Source organism: Phascolarctos cinereus, unplaced genomic scaffold (assembly GCF_003287225.1).
Source record: "Phascolarctos cinereus isolate Bilbo 61053 unplaced genomic scaffold, phaCin_HiC Scaffold_2;HRSCAF=192, whole genome shotgun sequence".
NCBI lineage: Eukaryota > Metazoa > Chordata > Mammalia > Diprotodontia > Phascolarctidae > Phascolarctos > Phascolarctos cinereus.
This window is the reverse complement of record NW_027555625.1, coordinates 381,183,259-381,207,182: the sequence shown is the minus strand read 5'-3', so window position 1 is coordinate 381,207,182 and position 23,924 is coordinate 381,183,259. Positions and strand designations below refer to the sequence as shown.

The following is a 23,924-nucleotide window of genomic DNA, read 5'->3' as shown; positions in this document are numbered from 1 at the left end:
GTAGCATTTTACATTTTCCCGGAATATTTGAGCCCCGTAGTAATTCTGCAAGGTAGCCTGGGTGTTACCCCCACTTTACAGATTAGGAAACTGAGGACAGCAGATGAGGGAATTAGCCCAGGTTGCAGAGGCGGGGCTGGTGTGGAGAGGTCTTGGAAGGACCGAGGCCTTGGAGGTTATGTGGTCGGTCCCTGCCATCGTACATAGGAATAACCTGAGGCCCTGAACAGGGAAATGACTTTTTCAAGGTAAACAAATATCATAGGTAATAAATGTCAGACTTGGAGTTGGAAACTGTGACCTTTGACACCAAGTCCTCGGGCCTTGCCTCAGGACCCCGCCACCTCTGTTTTTCTGGCCTCCTCCTGTCCCATCTCTTCTGCCGTGCTCCCCCAGAAGGCGTTGATTCCTCTCTCGTTTGGGCTGGAGCCCAGCGGGCTGATCCCCTTTGGCTCCTCGTCTTCACTGTATGTTGCCGGCCCTTCAGGATCTTATCTGCAGTTGTGGCTATTGCTGCCCAGATAAGTTGAGCAGTGGTGATTTGTGCCCTCTAATAGCTGTTAGTAGATATCTTCCTCCCTCCCCCATTCCTTTCTTCCCTCCTTTCTTCCTTCCTCCCTCCCTCTCTTTGTTCTTTCTCTTCTTTCCTTCCTTCCCTCTGTCCCAGTCTTCCTTTTTTCCTTTCTTCATTCCTTCTTCCCTCCCTACTTCTTTTTTCTTTCTCTTCCTTCCCCTCCCTCCCTCCCTGCTTCCTTCCTTCCTTCCTTCCTTCCTTCCTTCCTTCCTTCCTTCCTTCCTTCCTTCCTTCCTTCCTTCCTTCCTTTCTCTTTTTCTCTCTTTCTGTTTCAATCTCTCTTTCTTTCTCTCTCTTTCTCTCTTTCTTTCCTTCTTTCCTTCTTTCTTCCTTCCTTTCTTTCCTTAGGAGAATTGAGCCTGTCTTTCTTTGGTGATTAACTAAACATGGCTGACTTTAAATATCTATAACTACAAAGGAATGGAAAGTACATCAGTCAAGGACAGAATGTCATATGGGGGAAGGAGAGATGGAAAGTGTGGAAGAGGCAAGTCAGCAGGGAGCTCAATGCCTTGGAGGGGCAAGGATCTGCGGACCCTGATACCGAATGTAATAAATATATTTCTGAATAGTTGGCTGCATAGAAAAGGTTTTTGTAAATTGAAACCCATCTTGAATACAGACAGTGAGCTTGCTGTTAAAATGAGCCTGGTAATGAAATTCTTTTTGAAAGACGGCTTTTAAAAATTTTTTGGTTTTTATTTATTAGTGCTGTGACCTTGGGCAAGTCTGTGGGGTCATAGTGAGGCTCAAATGAGATAATGGGTATAAGTGCTTGAAAAATTTCTCTCTCTCTCCCCCTTTCTCCCTCCCTCCTCTCATTCTTTCCCCTTCTCTCATACTTTGTTCCTCCCTCCCTCTCTTCCTCCTTCTCTCGTTCTTTCTCTTTTCTCCCTCCCTTCCTTCTGCTCTCTCTTTCCCCCCTCCATCTCTTTCCCCTTTTCTCCCTCTCTTCATCTTTCTCTTTCTCTCCCTTACCCCTTCTCTCTCTCCCCCTCCCCTTCTACCTCTCTCTCTCCTTCCTTCTTTAATTCTCTCCTCTTCTCTCTCTTTCACTTCCTACCTTTCTTTCCACTTTGCTCTCTCTTCCCCTCCTCCTCCCCTTCTCCTTCTTTCTCTCTCCATCTCTCCTTTCTTTCATTCTCTCCCCACCTCTCTTGCCCCTCTCTCCCCCTCTTCTTCTTCTCTCCCTCTCCCTCCTTCTCCCTTTGTTACCCCTTTTCCCTCTCCCCCTCCCCTTCTCTCTCTCCCCCTCCCCTTCTCCCTCTCTCTCTCTCCTTCCTTCTTTCTGTCCTCTCTCTCACTTCCTCTTTCTTTCCTCTTTGCTCTCTCTTTCCCTCCTCCTCCCCTTCTCCCTCTTTCTCTCTCCATCTCTCCTTTCTTCTTTCGTTCTGTTCCCCCTCTCCTTCCCCTCTCTCCCTCTGTTACCCCTTCTCTCTCTCTCCTCCTCCCCCTCCCTCTCTCTGTCCCCGTCCCTGTCTCTCCTTCCTTTCATTCTCTCTCCTTCTCTCTCCCTCTCCTCTTCCCCTTGTCCCCCCTTCTCTCTCCATTTCTCCTTCTTTCGTTCTCTCCCTCCCTCTCTCCGCCTTTCCCTCCCTGTACCCCTCCTTCCTTCCTCTCCTCGGGACATTGGGAGGTTAAATTGTTTAGCCAGGACCACACAGACAGTGTATGTCAGAGGCAGACATGGGAGAGCACATTTGTCTGGATTTCTCTTTTGTCATCCTATCACCTTCTACCTTATTACCTTACAGCTGTGTAGATGTGCACAATTATGCCAAGGTCAGCTCTTAATACTGTTATGTATTATTCGTAAAATGAGAGAATTGGACCGATGATCTCTAAAACCTCTTCCAGCTCTGATAAGTTTACGTCTGATCCTCTTTAAAGTGGAAGTAATCACCCACTAATTTTTTTTTTTGTAAGTCATTTATTTTCAAGAGGGACACACCTGCTTTTCATAACCCTTAAAATCCAGGTTTACCTACCTTCATGCTGACCTTACTCTGTTCCTAAGCCAGTGCCTATGGCTACCTTTGGTTTTATGACAGAGAGATATAACAGATCCTCCAGGCCTGAGAGCCAAAAATAGCTACCTTTCAGCCTTCCAGCTGGCTGCACCAGCCAGCCCCTGTACTCTGTGTCTGTGACCATGCAGGTAAGTTTCAAGTCATATAGAACTGCCATGCCCAGTAGAAGAAGCATTCAGCCTCATCCCTTTTTCCCACTTCTGAGTGGGAGCCAGGATTTCCAGCCTTTGCTTTTTAACTTTGTTGGGACCCTTTTGCAAAACCTTCAAAACAAAGGAAAGTGGCATTGGAATTGTGAACCAGGAAGGATCCTAAGGATTACTTAGTACGATTAGATGGCCTCTAAAAATTCCTTCTGGCTTAAAATCTGTGATCATATGATTTAGTCTAATCACCTTATTTTACAGATGAAGACAGCAAAGCCGAAAGAGGGAAGCAGCTTCCCTGAGGTCGTACAGACGAGCAATGGAAACGCAGTCTGAGCTCTTCTGAGCTCCTCTTTCTTTCTCTGCTTAGCACAGTGCCTGCTGTATTGTGAGCAATTAACAGATGCTTAGTCTGCCTGTTGTCTCTATGTCTCTGGCATAGCTAGGAGTCATGTAATAAACTTGAATTTGGGGAAGGGGGAAGTCACACTGTACTAGTTATGGATGTAATTCAGCCAGATAAAATATGAAGCAGCATGATGTGGTATCTAGAGAGCCAGAGGACATGGATCCTGGCTAAGTCACTTAACTTCTCAGTGCCCCTGAACCCCTTCAGCCCGGTCCCCAACAATTATTAAGGGTTTATCTGGGTTAGGACAGGGAAATTCCTCATTGGGAGTTGTACCGATGAAACCACAGGGTTGGGTTTCTTTAAAATTTAGAAAAGTGCTAGATTTGGAGTAAGGATTCAGGTTTGAGCGCTGGTCCCACCATTTTATTTATTTTGGTAAGTCCTTTTTTGGGGGGCAAGGAGTCACTTAATCCTTGTAGGACTCAAGTGTTCTTATCTGTAAAAGGAAGAGGTCGAGCTAGGTTACCTTCCTACTTTAAATTTCTGATCCTATGAACTGAGTGCCTGCTATGCACTAGGATTCAGGAACCCGCAGCCTCGAGGCCACGTGTGGCCCTATAGGTCCTCAAGTACAGCCCTTTCACTGAATCCAAACTTCACAGAATTTAGAGGGCCATATGAGGCCTCAAGGCCGCGGGTTCCCTACCCCTGAGTGACTAAGTGTTGAGGATACAGAGGTGAAAGACAGCAGCAGTCCCTGCCCTCAGGGAGCTTATGGTCTACTAGAAGAGATAAAAGATGTCTACAAAGGAGAATGGTACCTTGTGGAATTTGACCAAGGTAAGGGAAGGGGACCAAAGTGCCCTTAAGACAAAGGAGCATAGCTGAAATAGAGAGGAAACTTGGGTTCCAGTCCTGCCTCTCCTGCTAACTGAATCAAACTTTGGTTGGAAAGGTGGCCAGATTTGTGTAATGCTGAGACTGGTTCATCAGTTCTTTAGGAATGAGGGAAAAAACATTTCTTGTGTACTTGCTGTCTTCTAGGCACTGGGTAGTGCCCTGGGAATAAATATATGAACCTGAGATTTTAAAAAAAAAATTAAATTTTCATTTATGGAATAAAACAAACATTTCCATAACATAATATTATTTAAAAAAAAGATGATTGCAGACGAAACTGCAAATCTGTTATGTACACCTTGCTACTCCTGTTAAATACATACATTTCTTTTTTTCCCCCTGAGGAATCCTCCCCTGCTCCCCAGCAATACCACTGCTAGGTATATGTCACACCTGTGATTTCCTTTGGTAGAGGGAACTCCTTGTGAGGAAAGTGTCCCTACAAAATCTAAGATCAGCAACTTTTTTTTTTTTTTGCAGATTATAATCTTAGTTTAGAGACTTACCTGAGGGTGATGAGAGGTTTGTGGAGCAGGCCTGGGACCCGGGTCTCTGTTGTTGTGAGATGGGCCCTCTATCCATTATGCTTTGGTGCCTCAACAGCCTTCGAGGTGGACTGTGTGTGCGGCTGATTCCCTCAGTGCTGCATAGGAGCGTTGGACTGGGATTCCACTGAGCTGGCTTCTGGCCCCTCCTGTGCAGCTTTCTCCAGTCTCTTCACCTCCATGAACCTGCCTCTGTGTCTCTAGGTAACATGAGGGCTTTGGCTTCGATCTCTGAGATCTTGAATAGCTTGACAGATAGTTCTGAAAGTCTGGAGTGAAGAGCTTCGACACTACTTCTGCTCCTGCCATTATTGGGGCCCTGGGCAAGTCGCTTACCATTCAGCCTCCATTTCCTCACCTATAAATTGGGGATCATTTATGGAATAAAGGCAGCGAGGTGGCCCAATGGATAGAGTGCTGGGTCTGGAGTGAAGAAGACCCGAGTTCGAATCTGGATCAGATACTTACTAGCTGTGTAACTATGGGCAAGTCACCTCTTTTTGCCTGAATTTCCTCATCTATAGAATGAAGATAATAATTAGCACCTACCTCCTAGGTTGTTGTGAGGATCACATGAAATAATACTTGTAAAGTACTTAGCACAGTGCCTGGCATATAGTGTATAAGTGTTAGCTATTTATTATTATTATTATTATTATTATTATTATTATTATTATTACATGAGATAATATTTGTAAGGTGCTCAGTTATTATTATTCTTAAATGAGATAGTTGTAAGGAGCTTAGCATAGGACCTAGCACATAGTAAGTGGAATATAAATGTTAACTATTATTATATGGTACTATACTACATCTCTCACAGGATTGTTTTAGGGAAAGAACTCTGTACCCCTTAAAGAGTTATTACTGTATTCCTGGCTTTTACAGTTTCAGGTTTGTATGGCTACACTTAGCTGGTATACATTTTTGGTAGGGAGAGGGGTGTGGCCTCAAGTCAAGACCTCTGATTTAATTAGTGTGGAGAATTCCTCTTAAGGAAAACTCCCACTCTTCACCAGTCAGTCAGTTAATAAAAATGTGTCAGGCCCCTACTATGTGCCAGGCACTAAGACTGAGGATACAAACAGGCAAAAGACAGTCCCTGCCCTCAAGGATCTTATAGTCTAATAAAGGAGACAACGTGGAAACAGCTGTGTACAAATAAGATGTATATGATGTATATACACATATAGGCATATGCGCACACATTACATATGTGTTTACATATATAGGAGATAATCAACAGAGGGAAGGCACTAGAATTATAGGGATTAGGGAAGGCTTTTTGTAGAAGGCTTTTTGTAGGATTTTAACTGAGACTCAAAGGAAGCCAGGAGGCAGAGATCACTTTAAAAGCTCACCTATAATTTAGAGTCTTAGATGTCTGGGAGCACTAAGTAGTTAAGGGACTTGCCCAGAGTCGCACAGCCAGTCTAGGTCAGAGACTTGAACTCATTTCTTTTCTGGGGGCAGCTAGGGTAGGGGGGCTATATGGCACTGCCTCTCAAGCACGAAGGAGAAGAACAAAGGGCCTGCCTACTTGGCTGTTTCTCCACAAATGCATACCTGCATCTCTAGGAACAAAGAGTAGAGATAGTACTGCTATGGCCTTTGAATCCAGCCCCTCCAAGGCCTTTTGAAGTCCCACAGCTGCCCTGGTGTGCCTCAGACCCTGAGCTCTCTTAAACACATCGTCAGATTTAGGAAGTTGCATAAGCCGGTGGCTGAGTGCCTAAAACCACAGTCCCCAAATTAGTCACTGCCAGCCCTAAAGTATAAGGTCAGTTTTTGTATTAGGCTCCATTGCCGCCTCCTCAAATGGGTGGTGAGCAATTGCCTGTAATTTGAAATCACCACCAACACATTCCAAGGCCAGAGTGCCCATGTCCTCTCCACCCCCTTCCATTGAAATTTTGCTAGTTTTCAGAATTAGCAAAGGGGGTTTTCTAATTCCCCTCCTGATGCTTCTCTCCTTTGAAAAGCCTCAGCGTAGAATATTCATGGAGTTTCTAATGCCTATATGGGCTGGTGACTGTTCACTTTTTCCCCTTATATATTTGAGACATATTGAAGTGGTCCTTTTGTAGAATGAGGAAATGGATAGGGCAGCAGACTGAGGCTCACAGAATGTTGCTAAAAGGGACCTTAGAGATCATTTACTTCAACCCTCTTGTTTTAGAGATGGGGAAACTGAGACCCATAGAGGTCAGGTCATTTGTCTGAGGTCATAGTAAATCAGTGGCAGGTCAGAATTAGGACTTAAATCTCATGATTCAGGTAAGGCTTTTCATGAAAACCCTCTCAGTCTTTTTCATGAGAAGTGAGATGATCATAAATTTCCTCTGATATTTGGCTTCCATAATTTGGGCCCCAGTGGCCTGAACCAGATTAAGATGTAATTGGGAAATATTTAACGAAATAAATACAAATTCAGTAGAACACAGATAATGTTCATATGTGGTTTTCTAAGTCATCATGCAGCTCACAGACATCCTTATGTATCCATTAACGTCTCCTCTTTCCACTTGCCTTTGACACCCCTAAGCTAGATCATGGTTGCCTCTTAGAGGAACTCCTTGACAAATGAGGAAACTGAGGTATAGAGAAACTAAGTGACTTGCCCAAGGTCACACAGTGAATTTATGGCAGAATCGGGATTAGAATCCAGGCCCTCTTGATTGACAGCTCTTGACTTCCCCCCCCCTTTTTATGGAATGTCATGTGTTAATGTTGCCCAGACGTGTGTAACGTGACGCTGGCCGCAGTGTTCTGATTGCCGGTTTTCAGCCCACATGGCCGCCCTTTATGTATATTTAGAAAGCCTCACCAACAGCCTGGCAGACCATGCCTTCTTCCATTAGTCCAGCTCATCTCCTTCCCAGTGCTACCATTATAGTTGGCTCCAGCTTCTCCACCCTTTGGTCTGTTCTCCCTGTACCCCAGACTTCCCCTTTGGTGATAGCCAGTTGATAGATCCATTTTATATCGCCTCTTCCTGTTCTGGCGGCCCCGTGTCCTTGCTGGCCCATGGCTGGCCCTGTGCCGTGTTGGAGGTTTCATTAGATGGCCTTCGAGATCCCCTTCTGCTTTAAACTCTCCAGTTTTGTGAATCCTTTCCTGTCCCTGATGCCATGTTAGCTTTCTCCCCACCTTCATCTCCTTTCCCCACATTGGCATCAACATGTGTCCATCTGTAAAACCTCACTGTCTGTAACCCTGCTGAAGGAAAGAAAACCACTGTCAGTGGGCTGGGGAGAAGGGCCCATGAGTATCTTCCCCGTTCAGTCCTTTGCTCTGAGAAGCCACTTCCCTCTTGGCCCATTGCATCTTTATAATTGTTGTTCAGTCATTTTCCAGTTGTGTCTGACTCTTCATGACCTCATTTGAGGTTTTCTTGGCAGAGATACTACAGTAGTTTTCATTTCCTTCTCCACCTCATTTTATAGATGAGGAAACTAAGGCAAACAAGTTAAAGTGACTGTCCTTGATCACATAGCTAGTGTCTGAAGCTGGATTTAAACTCAGGTCTTCCTGACTTGAGGCCTGGCACTCTGACCACTGCACCACCTAGCTGCCCTATGTGCGAGATACAGTACTGTATATACCAATGCACATACTATATACTATACCAAGATGGAACCCTTGCCCTTGGTGAGCTGACCTTCTGCTGAGCCTGTATTCTTCTCCTTCTTCCCATGTTAATGCAGTTCTTTGCTTTGTCCTCTGCCATCCTTCCTGTTTTCCTTCCTCTGTACTCTCTCAGTCTTTAAGGGAACCTTGGTTGAGTCAGTCATGGTGAACATGGGAAACAAAGAAGTCTCCCGTTTGGCTGTGAGAAATGGAAGGGAGAGGAAGTTGTACCAGATACATATACTATTTCTGTGTTGGGTTTATTTAGGGTGAAATCTGTTTATGGTTGAGATCTGGGACATTTTAACTTAACCTCTGTATAGCCCATCTGACTGGTCAGTAAGTATTGTTACATGGTGGATGTGATTGGAGGAAGGTCAGGAAGGTTGGCATACTCAGAGGTGATCATCTATGGCAGTTGAGAGGAGGTTTGCATAGGCAGCTGTGTGTCTAGCCATGGCTGGTTTCCAGCCCTAAGGAACCCAGAGCCAAGAAATTACATTATTCTCCAAGACCTTGTTCCCCTCCCTTACCCTTTCTTTTTGTGTCTCAATTGCATGTTTGTAAGTGAGAGTCTTATGAGCATATCAGTGTGCCAGGGAAGAAGCAGAGGAGAAAGGAATAATTTTCTTACGAGGTATTTGCCCCCCTTCCAGGAAGACAGTTTGTAGGTGATCTGTCTCTCAGCAGTGCTGATTTTCTGGGGAATGGCAGACAGGAGGGGTCATTAGAATCTCCCCTGGAGAGTGGGAGGCCTAGGAATTGGACAGTTTGAAATGACCTTGGGCTGATACCGTTCGGAGCTGGGAACAGTTGGTAACCAAGTACAGGAGATGAGACAGCTTGGCATAGGTGCTCACTGTACTGAGACCAAGAGGCCTGGATTTAAGGGGGCAGCTCTGACCCTGGCTGGATGGTCATAAACAATTCAGCCTCTGTGGACCTCTGCAAAAGGGGGGAATGATATTCAAATATTAATGATGCTGCTGCTGCTGGTGATGATGAAGCAGTAGGGGGTAGTGGGAAAATGCATTAAATTTGCATCTAACTGCAAGTCTAGGGAGGTCATGCCAGAATCTCCAATACCTTGTTTGAACAGCAGGAGCGATAGTACCCGTGTTGGAGGGGCATGAGCCCTGGAATCCCAAGCCCCGCCACTTAACTCTCTGCTTGACCCTAAGCAAGTTACTTTTCTGGGCCTCATTTTCCTCATTGAAAGATTGTTTTTGTCCAGTGTGGGGCACATAGTAGGTGATTAATAAATGTTTGCCAGTGGATCAGAAGGATTGGATTCTTCTAAAAAAAAAGCCTTTTAGCTTTAACTTTCTAGACTGTGGGGTTATGAAATGAGTATTGTTGTCCCAGCATCATTGATGGGCTTGTCCAAGGGGCCAGATCCTTGATGGATTCAGAGGAATTTTTACTTTATTGATCCTCAGAGATCCAATGTTATTTATAGGCAGTCTGTTTTATTGTAACTCAGGAAGGCTCATCTTCCTGCATTCAAATCTGGTGTCAAACACTTACTAGTTGGGTGACTGTGGGCAAGTCATTTAACCTGATTTGCCTTAGTTTCCTTATCTGTAAAATGAGCTGGAGAAGGAAATGGCAAACCACTCCAATATCTTTGCCAAGAAAACCCCACAAAGGGTCATGAAGAGTCAGATACTAGAGAAACATTTTTTTTGTAGTATTTACAGCATATGATATATGCCATTTAGACTCCAAGTGACAGATGAATTGGGTAGATAGAAGATTTCCTTATTAGGAGACCCTCACATGGATGAAATCAAAGGTCCAGCTTTTATTTTTTTTTAATAGTGCAATAAAATGTAAAGGTGAAAAGGGACCTTAGTGACCCAGTTTCCAAGTTCCAATGTTCATTTGGCGGGTGAAGGCCTGGAGAGGACAAGTAACTTAAACAGTATCACGCAGCTAGCTAATTAGGGCCTAAATCCCAGTATTCCAGGCATACTTTGAAGAGATTTCAGGTTCAGTCCCAGACCACTGAAATATATAAATCAAGTCACATGAATATTTTGTTTTCCTTGTGCATTTAAAAGTTATGTTTATACTGCACTGTACTCTGTTAAGTTTGCAATAGTATCATGTCTAAAAAAAAGTATATGACTTAATTAAAAATACTTTATTTAAAATGGTAACCATCATCTGAACCTTCAGAGAGTCATAATCTTTTTGCTAGTAGAGGATCTTGCCTCAGTGCTGCTAACTGATTAGGGTGGTGGTTGCTGAAGGTTGGGTAGCTGTGGCAATTTCTTAAAATAAGATACCAGTGAAGTTTGCCCCATCAATTGACTTTTCCTTGTATTTGAACCACTGTAGGGTTATTAATTGGCTTAATTTAAAATGTTGTGTCTCAGGGAATAGGGAGGCCAAAGGAGAGGAGGAGGGACAGGTCAATAGAGCAGTCAGAACACACATGCCATTTATTGATTAAATTCACCGTCTTATATGGGCACAGTTCTTGGTGCCCCAAAACGATTAAAATAGTAATTGATTACTGATCACAGATCACTGTCACAGATAGAATAATAATGAAAAAGTTTGAAATATTGGGCAAAATGTCGCACAGACACGATATGAGCACATGTTGTTGGAAAGATGGTGCCAATAGACTTTTAATGCAAGCCTTCAATTTATAGAAAACACATCTTCGAAGTACAATAAAGTGAAACACTATGAAACGAGGTATGCCTGTAATCATTGTAAAGCATTGTAAACCTTCAAGTGCACATAAATACTAACCATCATCCCCATCCCTGTCCTCCCGCAAGTTGACCCCAAAGGGTCTACCCAATATAGTATGGGCATTCTTCAGTTTTCCCTGACATTGCTGAGTTCCACTGAAGAAGCTCTCTGGCTGTTCATCTGTCACCCTCCCCATCTCCGCTAGTGAGACCAGTCCATCTTTGTTTCCATCATACAGCTCTTCAATGACGTCTTTTATTCCTTGGCCTCCAAGTTCCTCATTGGCTATCTGCTCCATTCTGCTCAGCCTTTCTGTTGTCCTCTGTGTGACACTCATTTTTAAAATTCTTCAGGCATCATTATACACCATGTTTCCCTGACAAAGGCAGCATTCGGGTCACCCAGTGCATCTCAGAAGTAATAACTCCAAACCCCCTATCTTCTTTCTCTGATCCTGAAATGCTTGTGTCTTTGGGCTGCAAGTCCAGCACGCATCGAACAGGTGCTGTGTTCACTCCAATATATTATATATTCCATAGAGTTGAGGCTTCTTTTAAGGAAGGCCATCCCTTAATCCCTGTGTAAATTGATTTATTTGAGGTGGAGAGAAATCACCCAGAGAGCACCTTGACCGGGCCTTTCAGTGGGTTGAACTTGAATCACAGAGTTTTGTGATTGGTTGAAAGTTATGAAAAAGGACAATTACCTCAGATTGAGGACAGCTCATTGGTCGTTTTTACATCTTGTCTTCTGCCCTTTAGAGCTGCAGGATGGCCTGTGGGCTATTAACCAGATGTGCCTCCAGCACTGAGTCTGTGTGGGCTTTGTTGACTGGATGACGGCCAAAAGAGTCTCTCATTTCTCCAAGGGGCTCATTCCCTCATTCCCTCAAACAAGAGAAGGTAGCAGTTAAGATCCTGTAAGTGTGAGGAGAGGGAGGCAGAACTCGGGCTTGCTGGCCTTTGCTTCAGTTTTGTGTTTATGGACACCATCCATTCACCCCTCAATCTAATGGGTTCCAGAGCGCCTTCTTATAACACAGTCCATTTATAGAGCTGTTGCTTTTTTTTTTTTTAAGCCCTTGGAGTGCATAACATTTTACAGATGATTTCCTTAATCTTTATAACACCCTGGTGAAGTAAATTCAAAGGCCTGAGCTACTCTTGGGTTGTAAATTAGATGCTTTTATAAGCTGCAGTCACACTTTGAGGCCACAAGAACAAAGCTTTAAAGCCTTTCACTGTAAAGTGATACCTTGAAGGAGACTTGGGGGGCAGGACTTCCAAAGGGTGTTTGACCTTGGACCTGCTTATCCTGCTGTAAGCCCCCAAACAGAGTACCTGAGTGCCGGAAACACACCCTTCACATCGTTGTACGTAGACTTGGGGGAACATCGTGGTCTGCGGGGCAGATACTGTACCAGAAGCCTGGGGATGTGGGTTTCATGTCTGGCTTAATCATTAATCACTTGTGTGGCCTGGAGCAAGTCACTGAACCTTTTATGTGTTCTTATGTTTTCTGTTTTCTTATCTGTAAAATGGGGCTATTAAGATCTGTCCTCCCTGGCTTCTGAAGTCTGTTGTGAGGAACAACTGAGTTAAATGTGTGTGAAAGCACTTTTTAAAAGGCTAGAGTGCTCCATAAATTTGAGATGGTATAAACAATACCAATGAATTAGCAAAAAAAAAAAAAAAAAAAAAAAAAAAAGAAATTGATCTCTCCTGGTCTCCCAGAATATCTTGTCTCCTTTGGAACCAGTTTGTGGAGGTCATGTTGCCCAGAGTGGTATTCATTTAGTGCTACAAACACCCTGGGGCATTAAGACCATGGTCCAAGGGGTTCTTCTTAAAAATTCTTTACTGCCTAATTATTGGATAAGGGCCAAAAGAGGCTCTTATTTCTATTGGTTAATAGTTTTGATGTAGGTTACTCAGTAGGGTATAATGGAGAAAGCACTTAGATAGGGTTCCAGAGAACTGAGATCTAGCCCCTAGTGACCCTGGGCAAGTCACTTGACCTCAGTCTGCCTTCGTTTCCTCATCTATAAAATGGAGATAATGATAGCACCTACCTACCTTCTGGATTGTTGTGAGGATCAAAGAGGCATTGCAGATCCATTCCCCTTTAGTTCTCTTTTGGTGGTATGAATTTGTTGGGGATTCGAGACCATAATGCAAGGAGTGCATGCTAAAAATTCTTCAATGACATCTTTAGCAGTGAATAATTGCCTAATTATGTTACAAACATATTTTTTCTCTATGACAACAAGTACTGTGTGGTTGAACCATTATAGGCTTACAGATTTTAATTTGGCATTTTTTGGGGGGACAGAAGTTATCATTGTAGTTATTATGAGCACTTAATAAATCTCAAAGAATATTATGAATAGCATATTAAATTACGCTGGTCATTCACATCATTTTGTTGTTGTGGTTGAAAGATTTTGGGAACAAAAAAAAAATTAGGAACCACTAACCTAGCCTAGCTCTTATTTTACAGATAAGAGAACAGAAACTCAAGAGAAATGTACTGACTTGCCCTAGGTCATAAAAATAGCGAGGAACAGAGCCAGAATTGAACCAGGGTTTTCTGACATCCAGTGTAGGGTTCTTTCCTAGGTAGCCTGTGTGTTCAGAAGACTACCATTTTGCTCGTCTTCCTATGCTTACTCATGCCACCACCATTAGAAGTCTCTGGAAGATACAATACTAAAACCAGGATGGCATCTTCCATTTTGATCAAAAGTTGTGCTACCCACAGCATGATTTCTTTTCAGCCCAGGGAAGTCTGAATGACCACTCCCATGTAGTTGGATGCTTTTGTCTGTAGCTGATAGCTTTTGGTGGTTTGGGAACGTGAATACTCATTCACCATTTTTATTGTGTCCAACTCATTGTGACCCCATTCGGGGTTTTCTTGGCAGATACTAGAGTGGTTTGCCATTACCCTTTCCAGCTCATTTTACAGATGCGAAAACTGAGGCAAACCAGGGTTAAGTGACTTACCCTAGGGTCACACAGCTAGTAAGTGTCTGAGGCCATATTTGAACTTAGGTCTTCCTGACAACAGGCTGGGTACTCCATCCGCTGTGCCACCTAGCTGCCCTCATTCACCATTTACATCCTGGTGACAAGCCAGGTCTGTGTGTTGGTTTGACAAGAGCAACATGTTCTCCAGATAGTTTTGACTGTATTGTCTTGGATTCTCCCTGGCCTGTGTGAACCAGGTAGAGCCTGGCTCTTGAGCCCATGCAGAGAATTGGCCTGTGGGGGTCTGCATAGGAGGGCCAAGGGCCTCCAGAGGACAGGTGGTTGGTGTTGGAGGCAGTATGGCAGAGGGCAGGAAGGGCACCTCAAGAGCAATTGGAAAGACCTCGGTTTTGATCCTCAGGTCTACCACCTAACTAGCTGAAGCTTTGGGCAGGTCACTTCACACAGTCACACAGTTTCAGAAGTCAAACCCCTCTTTCACATCACAGCCCTTCAGGTTGCTTGAAGACAGTTCTGTTCCTCATTTCTGGTCCTGGGCTAGACATCCTTTAACCGACCCTCAGTGGGCATGTAGGTGTCGGTTCTTTTACCAACCGTGTTCCCCCTCTGAGGCTCAGTGTCCTTCTTTGTTAAACGACAGCTTTGAACTCGATGACCTTGGAGATCTCTTGGCAATCCAGGAACCTATGCATTCGTTTGCCTTTTCCTTATGTTCTTCAGTTGGATTTTCCTCCTCCTGGGTCTGGTTTTTCTCTTTTGCCTTTTACAAACCAGAATTGGTTGAATTATTTTCCACAACTTTTCTTTTCCTTTGTGTGTCTGCTGTTATATCCAAGGTCTATACCGGGCCAGTAAATTCATCTCTGCCCTTTCAGTGACTTGTTGAACTTGGCTAGACTAGAGGTACCAGGAGAGTTATTCAATTAGCATTTGAAAGGGTTTCAAATACCACTAGGAACGGTGTTAATTCTGGTAGGATTAACACTTGCACTCTTTCTGGAGGGTGAGACAGGCCCAAGGCAGCTTTAGTTTCCCAGCTGTCACTCAAGTGAAGTAGCCGTGATGCACCCGTTGCTGTCATTCCCAGGACCTGAGGCAGGAGGGTTGATTATTATTATTATTATTACTATTATTATTATAGTATGGAACTACATAGATTTAGAGTAAAAAGGGACCTTGGGTAATCCCACAATATTACAATAATTGGCAGACTCAGGATTTGAATCCAGGTTCTCTGACTCCAAATCCAGCACGTTTTCCTCTGTACCATGTGGACACAGGTATATTAAAGTCGGCCAGCAGACATTTATTATTTATTTATGTATTTTTAGTTTTCAGCATTCACTTTTGCAAGATTTTGAGTTCCGGATTTCCAACCCCCTCCCCAAGATGGCATATCATCTGATAGAGACTATGCATGTACAATGTATTGAACGTATTTCCACATAAATCATGTTGTGAAAGAAGAATCGGAACAAGAGGGAAAAACTATGAGAAGGGGGAAAAAAAGAAAATCGTATGCTTCGATCTGCATTCAGACTCTGTCGTTCTTTCTCTGGAGGTGGATAGCATTTTCCATCATGAGTCTTTTGGAATTGTCTTATATCATTGCATTGCTGAGAAAAGCTAAGTCATAGCACAAATGTGGCTGTTACCGTGTACGATGTTCCCCTGGTTCTGCTCTCTTTACTCAGCATCGGTTTATGCAGGTCTTTGCAGATTTTCCTGAAATCCCACCTGCTCATCATTTCTTATAGAACAATAGTATTCTATTACATTCGTATGTTGTAAGTGGCTCGAATTTATTAACCACCTACTGTGTTCCAGACAATGTGCTAAGCACTGGAGATAAAAAGAAGGTAAAAAAAAAAACAGTCTTAGGTTTTCCATTAAACCTGTTGAGTTCAGTCTCCTAATAGAAAAATAATACTAAGTCGTTTTGACTATTATAAATACCCAACTTAACTACAAAGGACCTATGAAGAAAGATGCTATCTGCACGCAGAGAAAGAATTGATATATAAGTGTGTATAGAATGATTTTACATATATGTGTAGATGCATATTTGTGTCTAGTGGTAGCCATCTCTAGGGTGAGAGGGAAGGAAGAAAAAGAAATTTGCACGATAACTTTTTGATATAATTAAAAGGAATAGCAAGTTGTACATAAAAGAGTTGCAGTTTCATGTGCAAGCATCTTTTTTTTATTTTGTGTTATGGAAATGCTTGTTTTATTTTGTAAATTAAAAATGAAAAAAGAAAAATAATACTTTGGGTTATTAGAGGGAATTTAAAAGGGATAAAGGTAATGAAATGAAATTATTTCTGCTTTTTAGAAAGAGACCTCTTGTGTCAGTCACATTGGTATAGTAACAATGATGATGAGAATGATAGTTAGCATTTATTTAGCATTTTAAGCTTTGGAAAATGCCTGACGAACATTACCTCATTTTCACAACATGTAGGTGTGTAGGTGCTATTATTAGGTCTCCGTTTTTACATATGATGAAACTGAGGCAAACAAATTGTTAAGTGACTTGACCAGGATCACATAGCTATTAAGTATCTGAGGACGGGTTTGGACTCAGATCCTTCTGACTGCAGGTCCAACACCTAGCTTTCAATAGAAGATCCCAGGTTTGTTTTACATTTCTAGCGTTCACCTAACAGTCGAGGCGATGGAGGCGGGATTCAGAGTCAGAGGGCTGACCTGAGTTCAGATTCCGGCTTTGCTATTCATGACTTGGCTTCAGTTTCTCTATCTGTGGAATGGAGTTAACACTAGATGATCTTTCCAACTCAAAATCTCTGGTCTTGTGATTTCTTTGCTATATAATCAAAATGTTTGTTTCTTGTCATGAAAAGTGGTTAAATTGAGTACACATCCTAAAAACAGACAGAGGGCTACATCACATGACTTGGGGGGAGGAGAGGCTGCTGTGCTTTGACCATCAGTTTTATTAGAGTGCTGCATTTTCCTTTAAAATTCTTGTCACCTTGACCTTTCAGAGAATTCTCTGACCTGGATCCTCTGTTTCCTCAAGTCTGATCCAGTCACAACCTCCTTTGTAACCCTCTCTCTGAACATATTTTTCCTCATTTGACACTGCTGTAACTTTTGGCTACAGTAGTGAAAAGAAGGGTGGGTCCTTGGGTGGGGCATTAATCCCCACCCTTGCTGTGCAGCCTTATTCTATCCATCTGTCTTCACACACTAAATCTTGCCTCTAAAAACCATATACAAGCAGCAGGCAATATGACCGTGACACAAGGAGGTTAAAGACTGGAAAAAAAAAGTCCCACATGTAACTAAATATTTAAAACATTAAAAAATATTTAAATGTTTGTGGTAGGAAAGCCGAGCTGCAGAGTGGTGGGTATGCATGGATTAGAAACGACGCACAGGACCAGGAGAGCATTGTTACTGTGTACAGTAACAGCAGTATTGTAAGGCTGATAAACTGTAAAAGACTTAGCTACTCTGATCAACACAGTGATCTAAGACAGTTCCAAAGGACCCATGATGAAAAATGCTGTCTACCTCCAGAAAAAGAACTGATGAACTCTGAGTGCAGATTGAAGCAAACTTTTTTTTACTTTAATTTTGCTCTGTCGTGTGTGTTTTCCTTTGCACCATGGCTAATAGGGAAATATGTTTTACATGACAGACATGTATTATCAGTATCAAAAATTGCTTGCCTTAAAGAGGGGAGACAGGTGGAAGGGAGGGTGAGAATTTAGAACTCAAAATTTGCAAAAATGTAGTTGGGAAATATTTCATGAAATAAAAATTTATTTTTTGAAAAAAGAGAGTGCACAAATCGTGGCATGTGAATCTAATGGAATGTTGCTGCCCCAGAAGAAATGATACACATGAGGAATTCAGAGATATGTGGGAAGACTTGTGTGAATGGATGCAGAGTGATATAAACAGTATCAAGAAAAAATTTTACAGAATGATTACAAGACCGCGAATGAATGTTCTGTCAGACATGATGTAATTCTAATCACCAGTCTTGGCCCACAGAAAAGAAAGAATGAGATACATGTGTGGTGCATTGACAAGGTGGCTGGATTTGGAATACGAGTACTTAGGTTTGAATCCCAGCTCTGCTAGTTATTACCGTGTGGCCTCTCTCCTCATTTGTAAAAAATGGGGGCTTAGATAAATGATCTCTTAAGTTTTCTTCCATCTCTGATCTTATGATTCTCCAAGAAGGAGAGGTAGCAGACGATGGGTGCAGAAAACGTGCTCTCAGACATGGTTAATGGGATCCTTGGTTTTTACTTACCTGTCTTTCTTGGTCACCAGAAAAAGGTTCACTGAGCAGGTGGGTAGGGGGTATATTCAGAAATTACAGTGGTGTCAGAATATAAGGCTTTGATAGAACTTTAATTTTTAAAAAAGGAAACACCCCTTTTTAAGTGGTCAGGGAGCTGATATTGCAGAAATTATTGTTGTACTTGGCCTGAGGCTGTTAATTTTTGTTTCCAGGATGTTGGGGGGGAAGGCAGGAGCTGTGCATTTTCTCATTCCTTGCCTTCTCATGTAGTTTGCTATCAGCCTGTCGAGCCAGTAATTGGAAACATTTCCGTGCAACATACAAAATTCCTCAAAGGACAAGGGAATTTAGGGAGTCAGGAATTACAAGCATGGGGCCTTATTTCTAATGCCATGCAGTCCGGAAATCATTTTCATAAATTGAGAATATAACTTCTAAGACTAACCTTCAAAATACTGTATACACATTCAGATACTGAGCTGTTAGATTTATCCATTTATGCCAGATGTTGAATGTAGATATCTGAGATGGGGAAGGGGAGGGGGAGAAAGAAGAGGCAAAACTGTTCACAAAACATTAATTGGGCATGTACCATGTGTTCTGTGCTAGGTACTGGGGAATACCAAAATGGGAAAATAACATTCACTGTCCATGGGATTTAGGGTCTACGGAAGGAAGGAGATATACAGTATGTACACAAATTAGTATAATACAGGATTAGTGTACAGTGGGTCAGTGGAGAGAGGGGGGAGATTTAGTGATGGGGAGGGGGGCCCTTTATGGAGGAGGTAGTTCCTAAACTGAGTATTGCTGAAGAAGCAGAAGGAAAAAGAGAGTTGTGAACCTTCTAGCTGGCTGATCTCATCGTAGCTACCAGGTTGGAAAGAAGAGACACAGGGCAAACTTACTCTCTAGAGTAAGGAGATTGGAGGGCTAAGATCAAAGCTTTTCTCATGGGTCCTCTGAGAGATTCGAGAGAAGTCTTATTTGGGGTAGATGTTCGAGAGGAAGAAGGACAAAAGGAATGTGGTAGGTGAAAGGAAACTGAGTGCTATTTTATTATTAAGAAGGTAGACTAATGTGAAGAAATTATGGTGGGATGCGTTTGGTTGAAGATTTTATAGAGAAGTTACAGAAGTGATGTTGTTATCACAGTATACTATAGACCACTTGTACAGAAGGAGGAAATAGATGAGGTAGTTAAATGCAAGGTAGTTAGGGATGGGGAGAGCTTCAGTAGTTGGGGGGGGGGGAGGAATTGGAAAAGGCATTATGTAGAAGGCACCCAAGTTATGTTTTGAAGGGACTGTGAAGGATTCTGAGATGGAGCTAAGAAGGGCATACATTTTTGTTATGGGGAATGACCACGTGCAAAGTCATGGAGGTGGTAGGTGAAGTGCCATGGGAGGAAGAGCAAGAAAACCAGTGTAATGGTGGAGTTAATGTATGATAAAGCGGGAAGAGACGTTTGGGAAACAGATTAAAAACCCTGCATGGGAGCTGTATGAGTGATCAAGACATTTACCAGAGCCCTTGCACTATCAAAAACAAAGTAATCTAATTTCTTGACTTACCCCAATGATAATTCCTTTGTGCAAAAGCTGGACAGTTTCTATTGTGGATCTGATTCTCATCAGTAAGGAGGAACTGGTTACTGGCATGTGCAAATGATGGGAATTTTATAGGGAAGCAGCCTCTCTATCTTAGAATTCACGAGAGAGGAAATTTGGGTAGAAATTTGGCACATACTTGTCGATTCTGGGAGAGAAACTTCAGAGGGTTCAGTGATAGGTAGGATTCCGTGGCCTAACATTCTGAAGGTAAGGTCAGCCTAGAAGGAACACAGCATCATAAATTTTAGAGAGGCCATTGAATCCAAGGCTTTCATTTTACAAATGAGGAAACTGAGACCCAGTGAGGTTGGGGTTTGCCTGTTATCAAATAGCTAGAAAATGTCATAGTAGCAGTTCAGCCTAGGTCTTCTGCTTCCAAATCTGTGACTCTTTCCACAGATTTTTTTTTTTTAATTGCAGGGATCTTATCCTGAAAACTCTGGCTAGGCTTAGTGTATAGACAGAATGAAACCTATATGTAAGTGTTGTGAGGAGGGAAGGGAGGATGGTAGATATACACTGATGGCTTCCATCATTGCCTTGAGACCAAACTACACTCTTTTTAAAGGTTTTTTTTCTATTGTTTCTCCAGTAGAGACATTATCGTACTTGCTGTGTGCCAGACGCTATGCAGGGCACTTTACAATTATTATTCCGCTTGATCTTCGTGATAACCCTGCAACGGAGGAGGTCCTAGTAATATTCCCATTTTTAGAGAGGAGGAAGCTGAGGCAGACTGTTTGTTGAGCGTTAGTTTGTATTATCGCTGTTTGTTCATTTGTCTTACCTGCTAATAAACTAGAAAGTCCATGAGGGTGAGGCTGTCTTATCTAAACTTTGTATTTCCTCCAGCTGCTGGGGCAAGCTTTGCGCATAGTAGATACTTAATAAATACTGGTTGATTTGAATTTAAGTGGACTACCTTTCCTTTGCCGTGCCACACCTCAAACACTGATTTCTAGAGGACTTATCTGTTTGATAAACCACTTTTCAGGATTTGACACTGGGTGCTAGAGCAGTCTCCAGAAGGAAGTGTAGAACAGTGAGTGAGTGACAGCCTTTTCGGCCTCTAATGCTCCAGTAACTCTTGTTTTCCTTCCTTTCTAGAGTGACCGTCTTCTTATTAAAGGGGGCAGAATAGTCAATGATGACCAGTCCTTTTACGCGGACATCTACATGGAAGATGGTCTAATAAAGTATGTATGGTGTTCTTTGTCTTCTTGCTTAAGCACTCACCTTTCTGCTGACACTTAGCATGTATCATTTGGTATTATAGCTGTGGATTTGTGGATGGGGCAGAGACACTGTAGCTAAAGGGTGGGGAGGGTTATATTTGCAAAAGACAAGGGGGCACCCCTATCCTAGAGATCAAGAAGAGGTAAGTTTCCTTCAAAACCCTTTGGTGTTTCATTTTTGTCATGTTGTGTGTGTGTGTGTGTGTGTGTGTGTGTGTGTGTGTGTGTGTGTGTGTATCCATCTTTAATTCTGAATCCTGAAATTTTATTCTGAATTCCAGTCCCACATTTCCAGCAGCTTCCTGGCTGTTAAAACAATAGCCATCTTAAGCTCAGCATGTCCAAAACTGAACTTATCTCTTCCAGCCTCCTCCTCTCCCTCTCCTTTCTAATCTCCCTGTTTCCGTGGATTGTAATACCATCCTCCTATGAACCCAAGTTTGTAACTTTGGGGTCATTCTTGACTCTTCCTTCTTTATTACCCTCTAAACTCAATCAGTTGCCAAGCTCTGTTTTCCTGAAATTATTTAATATAAATTATTCTTTTTTAAAAAATTAATTTAATGATTTAATATTATTTTTACTACTTATTTATGGATTTTACCTTCCTGCTAGATTATAGATGCCACATGGGGAGGAATAGTTCTCTCATTTTCATATTTCCTCCAGTTGTGTATAATGTACTGGGTACAATGGTTACTTAATAAATGTATGTTGAGTGGAATTAAGCTGGATTTAGGTTTCCCTGCCAAGTCACACCTCAAACGCTGACTTTTAGAGCGTATAGTCTGATTTTTTCCCATACAGGACAGGGTGCTGTCTCATGCTTCTTGGCCTCTTTGCTGCATTTGACACTGTTGACCGCTCTCTCCTGTGTGGGTTTTTGTGACCTTGTTTTTTTCCTGGTTCTCCTGCCTGTCTAAATGCTCCTTTCTCAGTTTCCTTTGTGCATCCCTATCTCACCACGTATGGGTATATACCAAGAGTCTGTCCTGAGCACTCTCCTTACTTTAGAAACTGATTTCATCAACTCGCATGGGTTTAATTATTTCTACACAGGTGACTCACAGATTTATATATCTAGATGTAGTCTGTCTCCTGAGTACCAAGCCTGCATCATCTGTTGGACATTTTAAACTAGATATCCCCAAAGTACCTCAAACTCAACATCTTTCCTACCAAACCCTCCCCTTTACTTAACTTCCTCATTTCTTTCTTTTTTCTTTTCCTTTTTTTTTGTATGAGGCAATTGGGGTTAAGTAACTTGCCCAGGGTCACATAGGTAGTGAGTGTTGTGTTGTCTGAGGCCGGATTTGAACCCAAGTCCCCCTGACTCCAGGGCTGGTGCTCTATCCACCGTGCCACCTAGCTGCCCCATATTGCCCGTTTCTTTCAAGGGCATCATCGTTACTCCACTTTCCCACCTTCGTAACCTCAGCATTATCTTTGATTCCTCACTCTCCCTTCAGTAGCTCTCTCCTTGATTAGTGTAGTAATCTTCTAATTGGCTTCTCTATTTCCGTTCTTTCTTCTCTAACCATCCTTCACCCACCGTTAGCCATTTTCCTAAGGTACAAATTTTAGCTTATCATTCCCCAGCTTAGAAAGCTTCATTCATAGAGGAAGCTAGATGGCACAATGAATAGAGCGCTGGGCTTACAGTCAGGAAGGCCTGAGTTCAAATGTGAGCTAGTGAGTCTCCTAACCTCTGTTTGCCTCAGTTTCCTCAGCTGTGATAATAGCACCCATCATTTGGGGTTGTTGTGAGGATTAAATGAGATAATATTTGTAAAGTACCTAACACAGTAGCTGGCATATAGTAAGCAGTTGTTTCCTCCCTTCTTCTCTCCCTCCATTGGCTTCCCATTGCCTTTAAGATCGGAAACTGATTCTTTAGCTTGGCATTCAAGGTCCTTCATATTTTGTCTTTCCCCAGCCGACTAAGCAAAGTGATACTGAGGGTATTCCAGGATATAATTGGAAAGATAACATTAAACAGAAGGAAAATGGCAAAATTTTATGACATATATACACGTCATACGTACATATATATACACATACATACATACATATATATATATATATATATATGAATATAATGCAAAAATGTATATATTAACTGTTACGAATAGTAGAACTACCATACCCGAACTCTTAACGTCGCGGTCCCAGATGTGTTTATAGAAAAGGCAGAAATAATGCTAACAAAGAGTGAAAAGGGGAAAAGTGGCTGGATTAGATTCAATGTGGATATATTGAGGGATCGATTCATAAGGTATCTAAAGGAGAGGAAGACACCAAATAAATAGAAAAGATCCTGGACCTTATTAATACCTCCCCAAAAAGTATCCAAGAAAATACTAATAATCATCCATCTTTGATGAGGGTTTTGGTAGGGAACAGACAGGTTCTATAAGCAATAGTCCTTGCTAGATCATATCTTGGCCATCGCACAATTGACTGAAAGCTGTAGTGAATACAACATTTGATTATTATTAATCAATGATGTATAAATGGTTGGATTTGGTAGGACAAAATACCACCTTATGGGCTCTCTTCCAGCAGTGTCTCCTCTCCATACATAACAGTCATCTATGGTTTCTTAAAAGATCTAACAACAGAGATAACCTTGTTCCACAGCTCTGATTGTAATAATCAGGAGAGGCACAAAACCGGGAGCTGTAAATTCATCAGATGTTTCTGTCTCTGTGTACAGCCTTTGAATGGTTTTTATGCTTTTAGATATAATAAAACTTTCTTTGAAAACATAAATAAATAAATATAAAAACCATTCTTAGCACTTGGACCTTACAAAAACAGGCGGGGTGGATTTGGCCTGCCCTGTGTGACTCTGGTTTATGGATGATATTCTACTAGTTGCATCAAGCCCCAGAACATCGCAGAACTTCCTGGATGAG

The 23,924-nt window shown here is 42.3% G+C and overlaps 1 protein-coding gene across 2 annotated transcripts in view; it reads left to right on the top strand.

The window, feature by feature from the left end:
* Positions 1-23,924, top strand: part of DPYSL3 (dihydropyrimidinase like 3) — a 141,790-nt gene that overhangs the window by 70,715 nt on the left and 47,151 nt on the right. For both annotated transcript variants that reach the window (XM_020964234.2, XM_020964236.1), the window contains exon 2: positions 20,879-20,967. In XM_020964234.2, the coding sequence (XP_020819893.1) occupies positions 20,879-20,967 (89 nt within the window). The remainder of the gene's footprint in view (positions 1-20,878; positions 20,968-23,924) is intronic.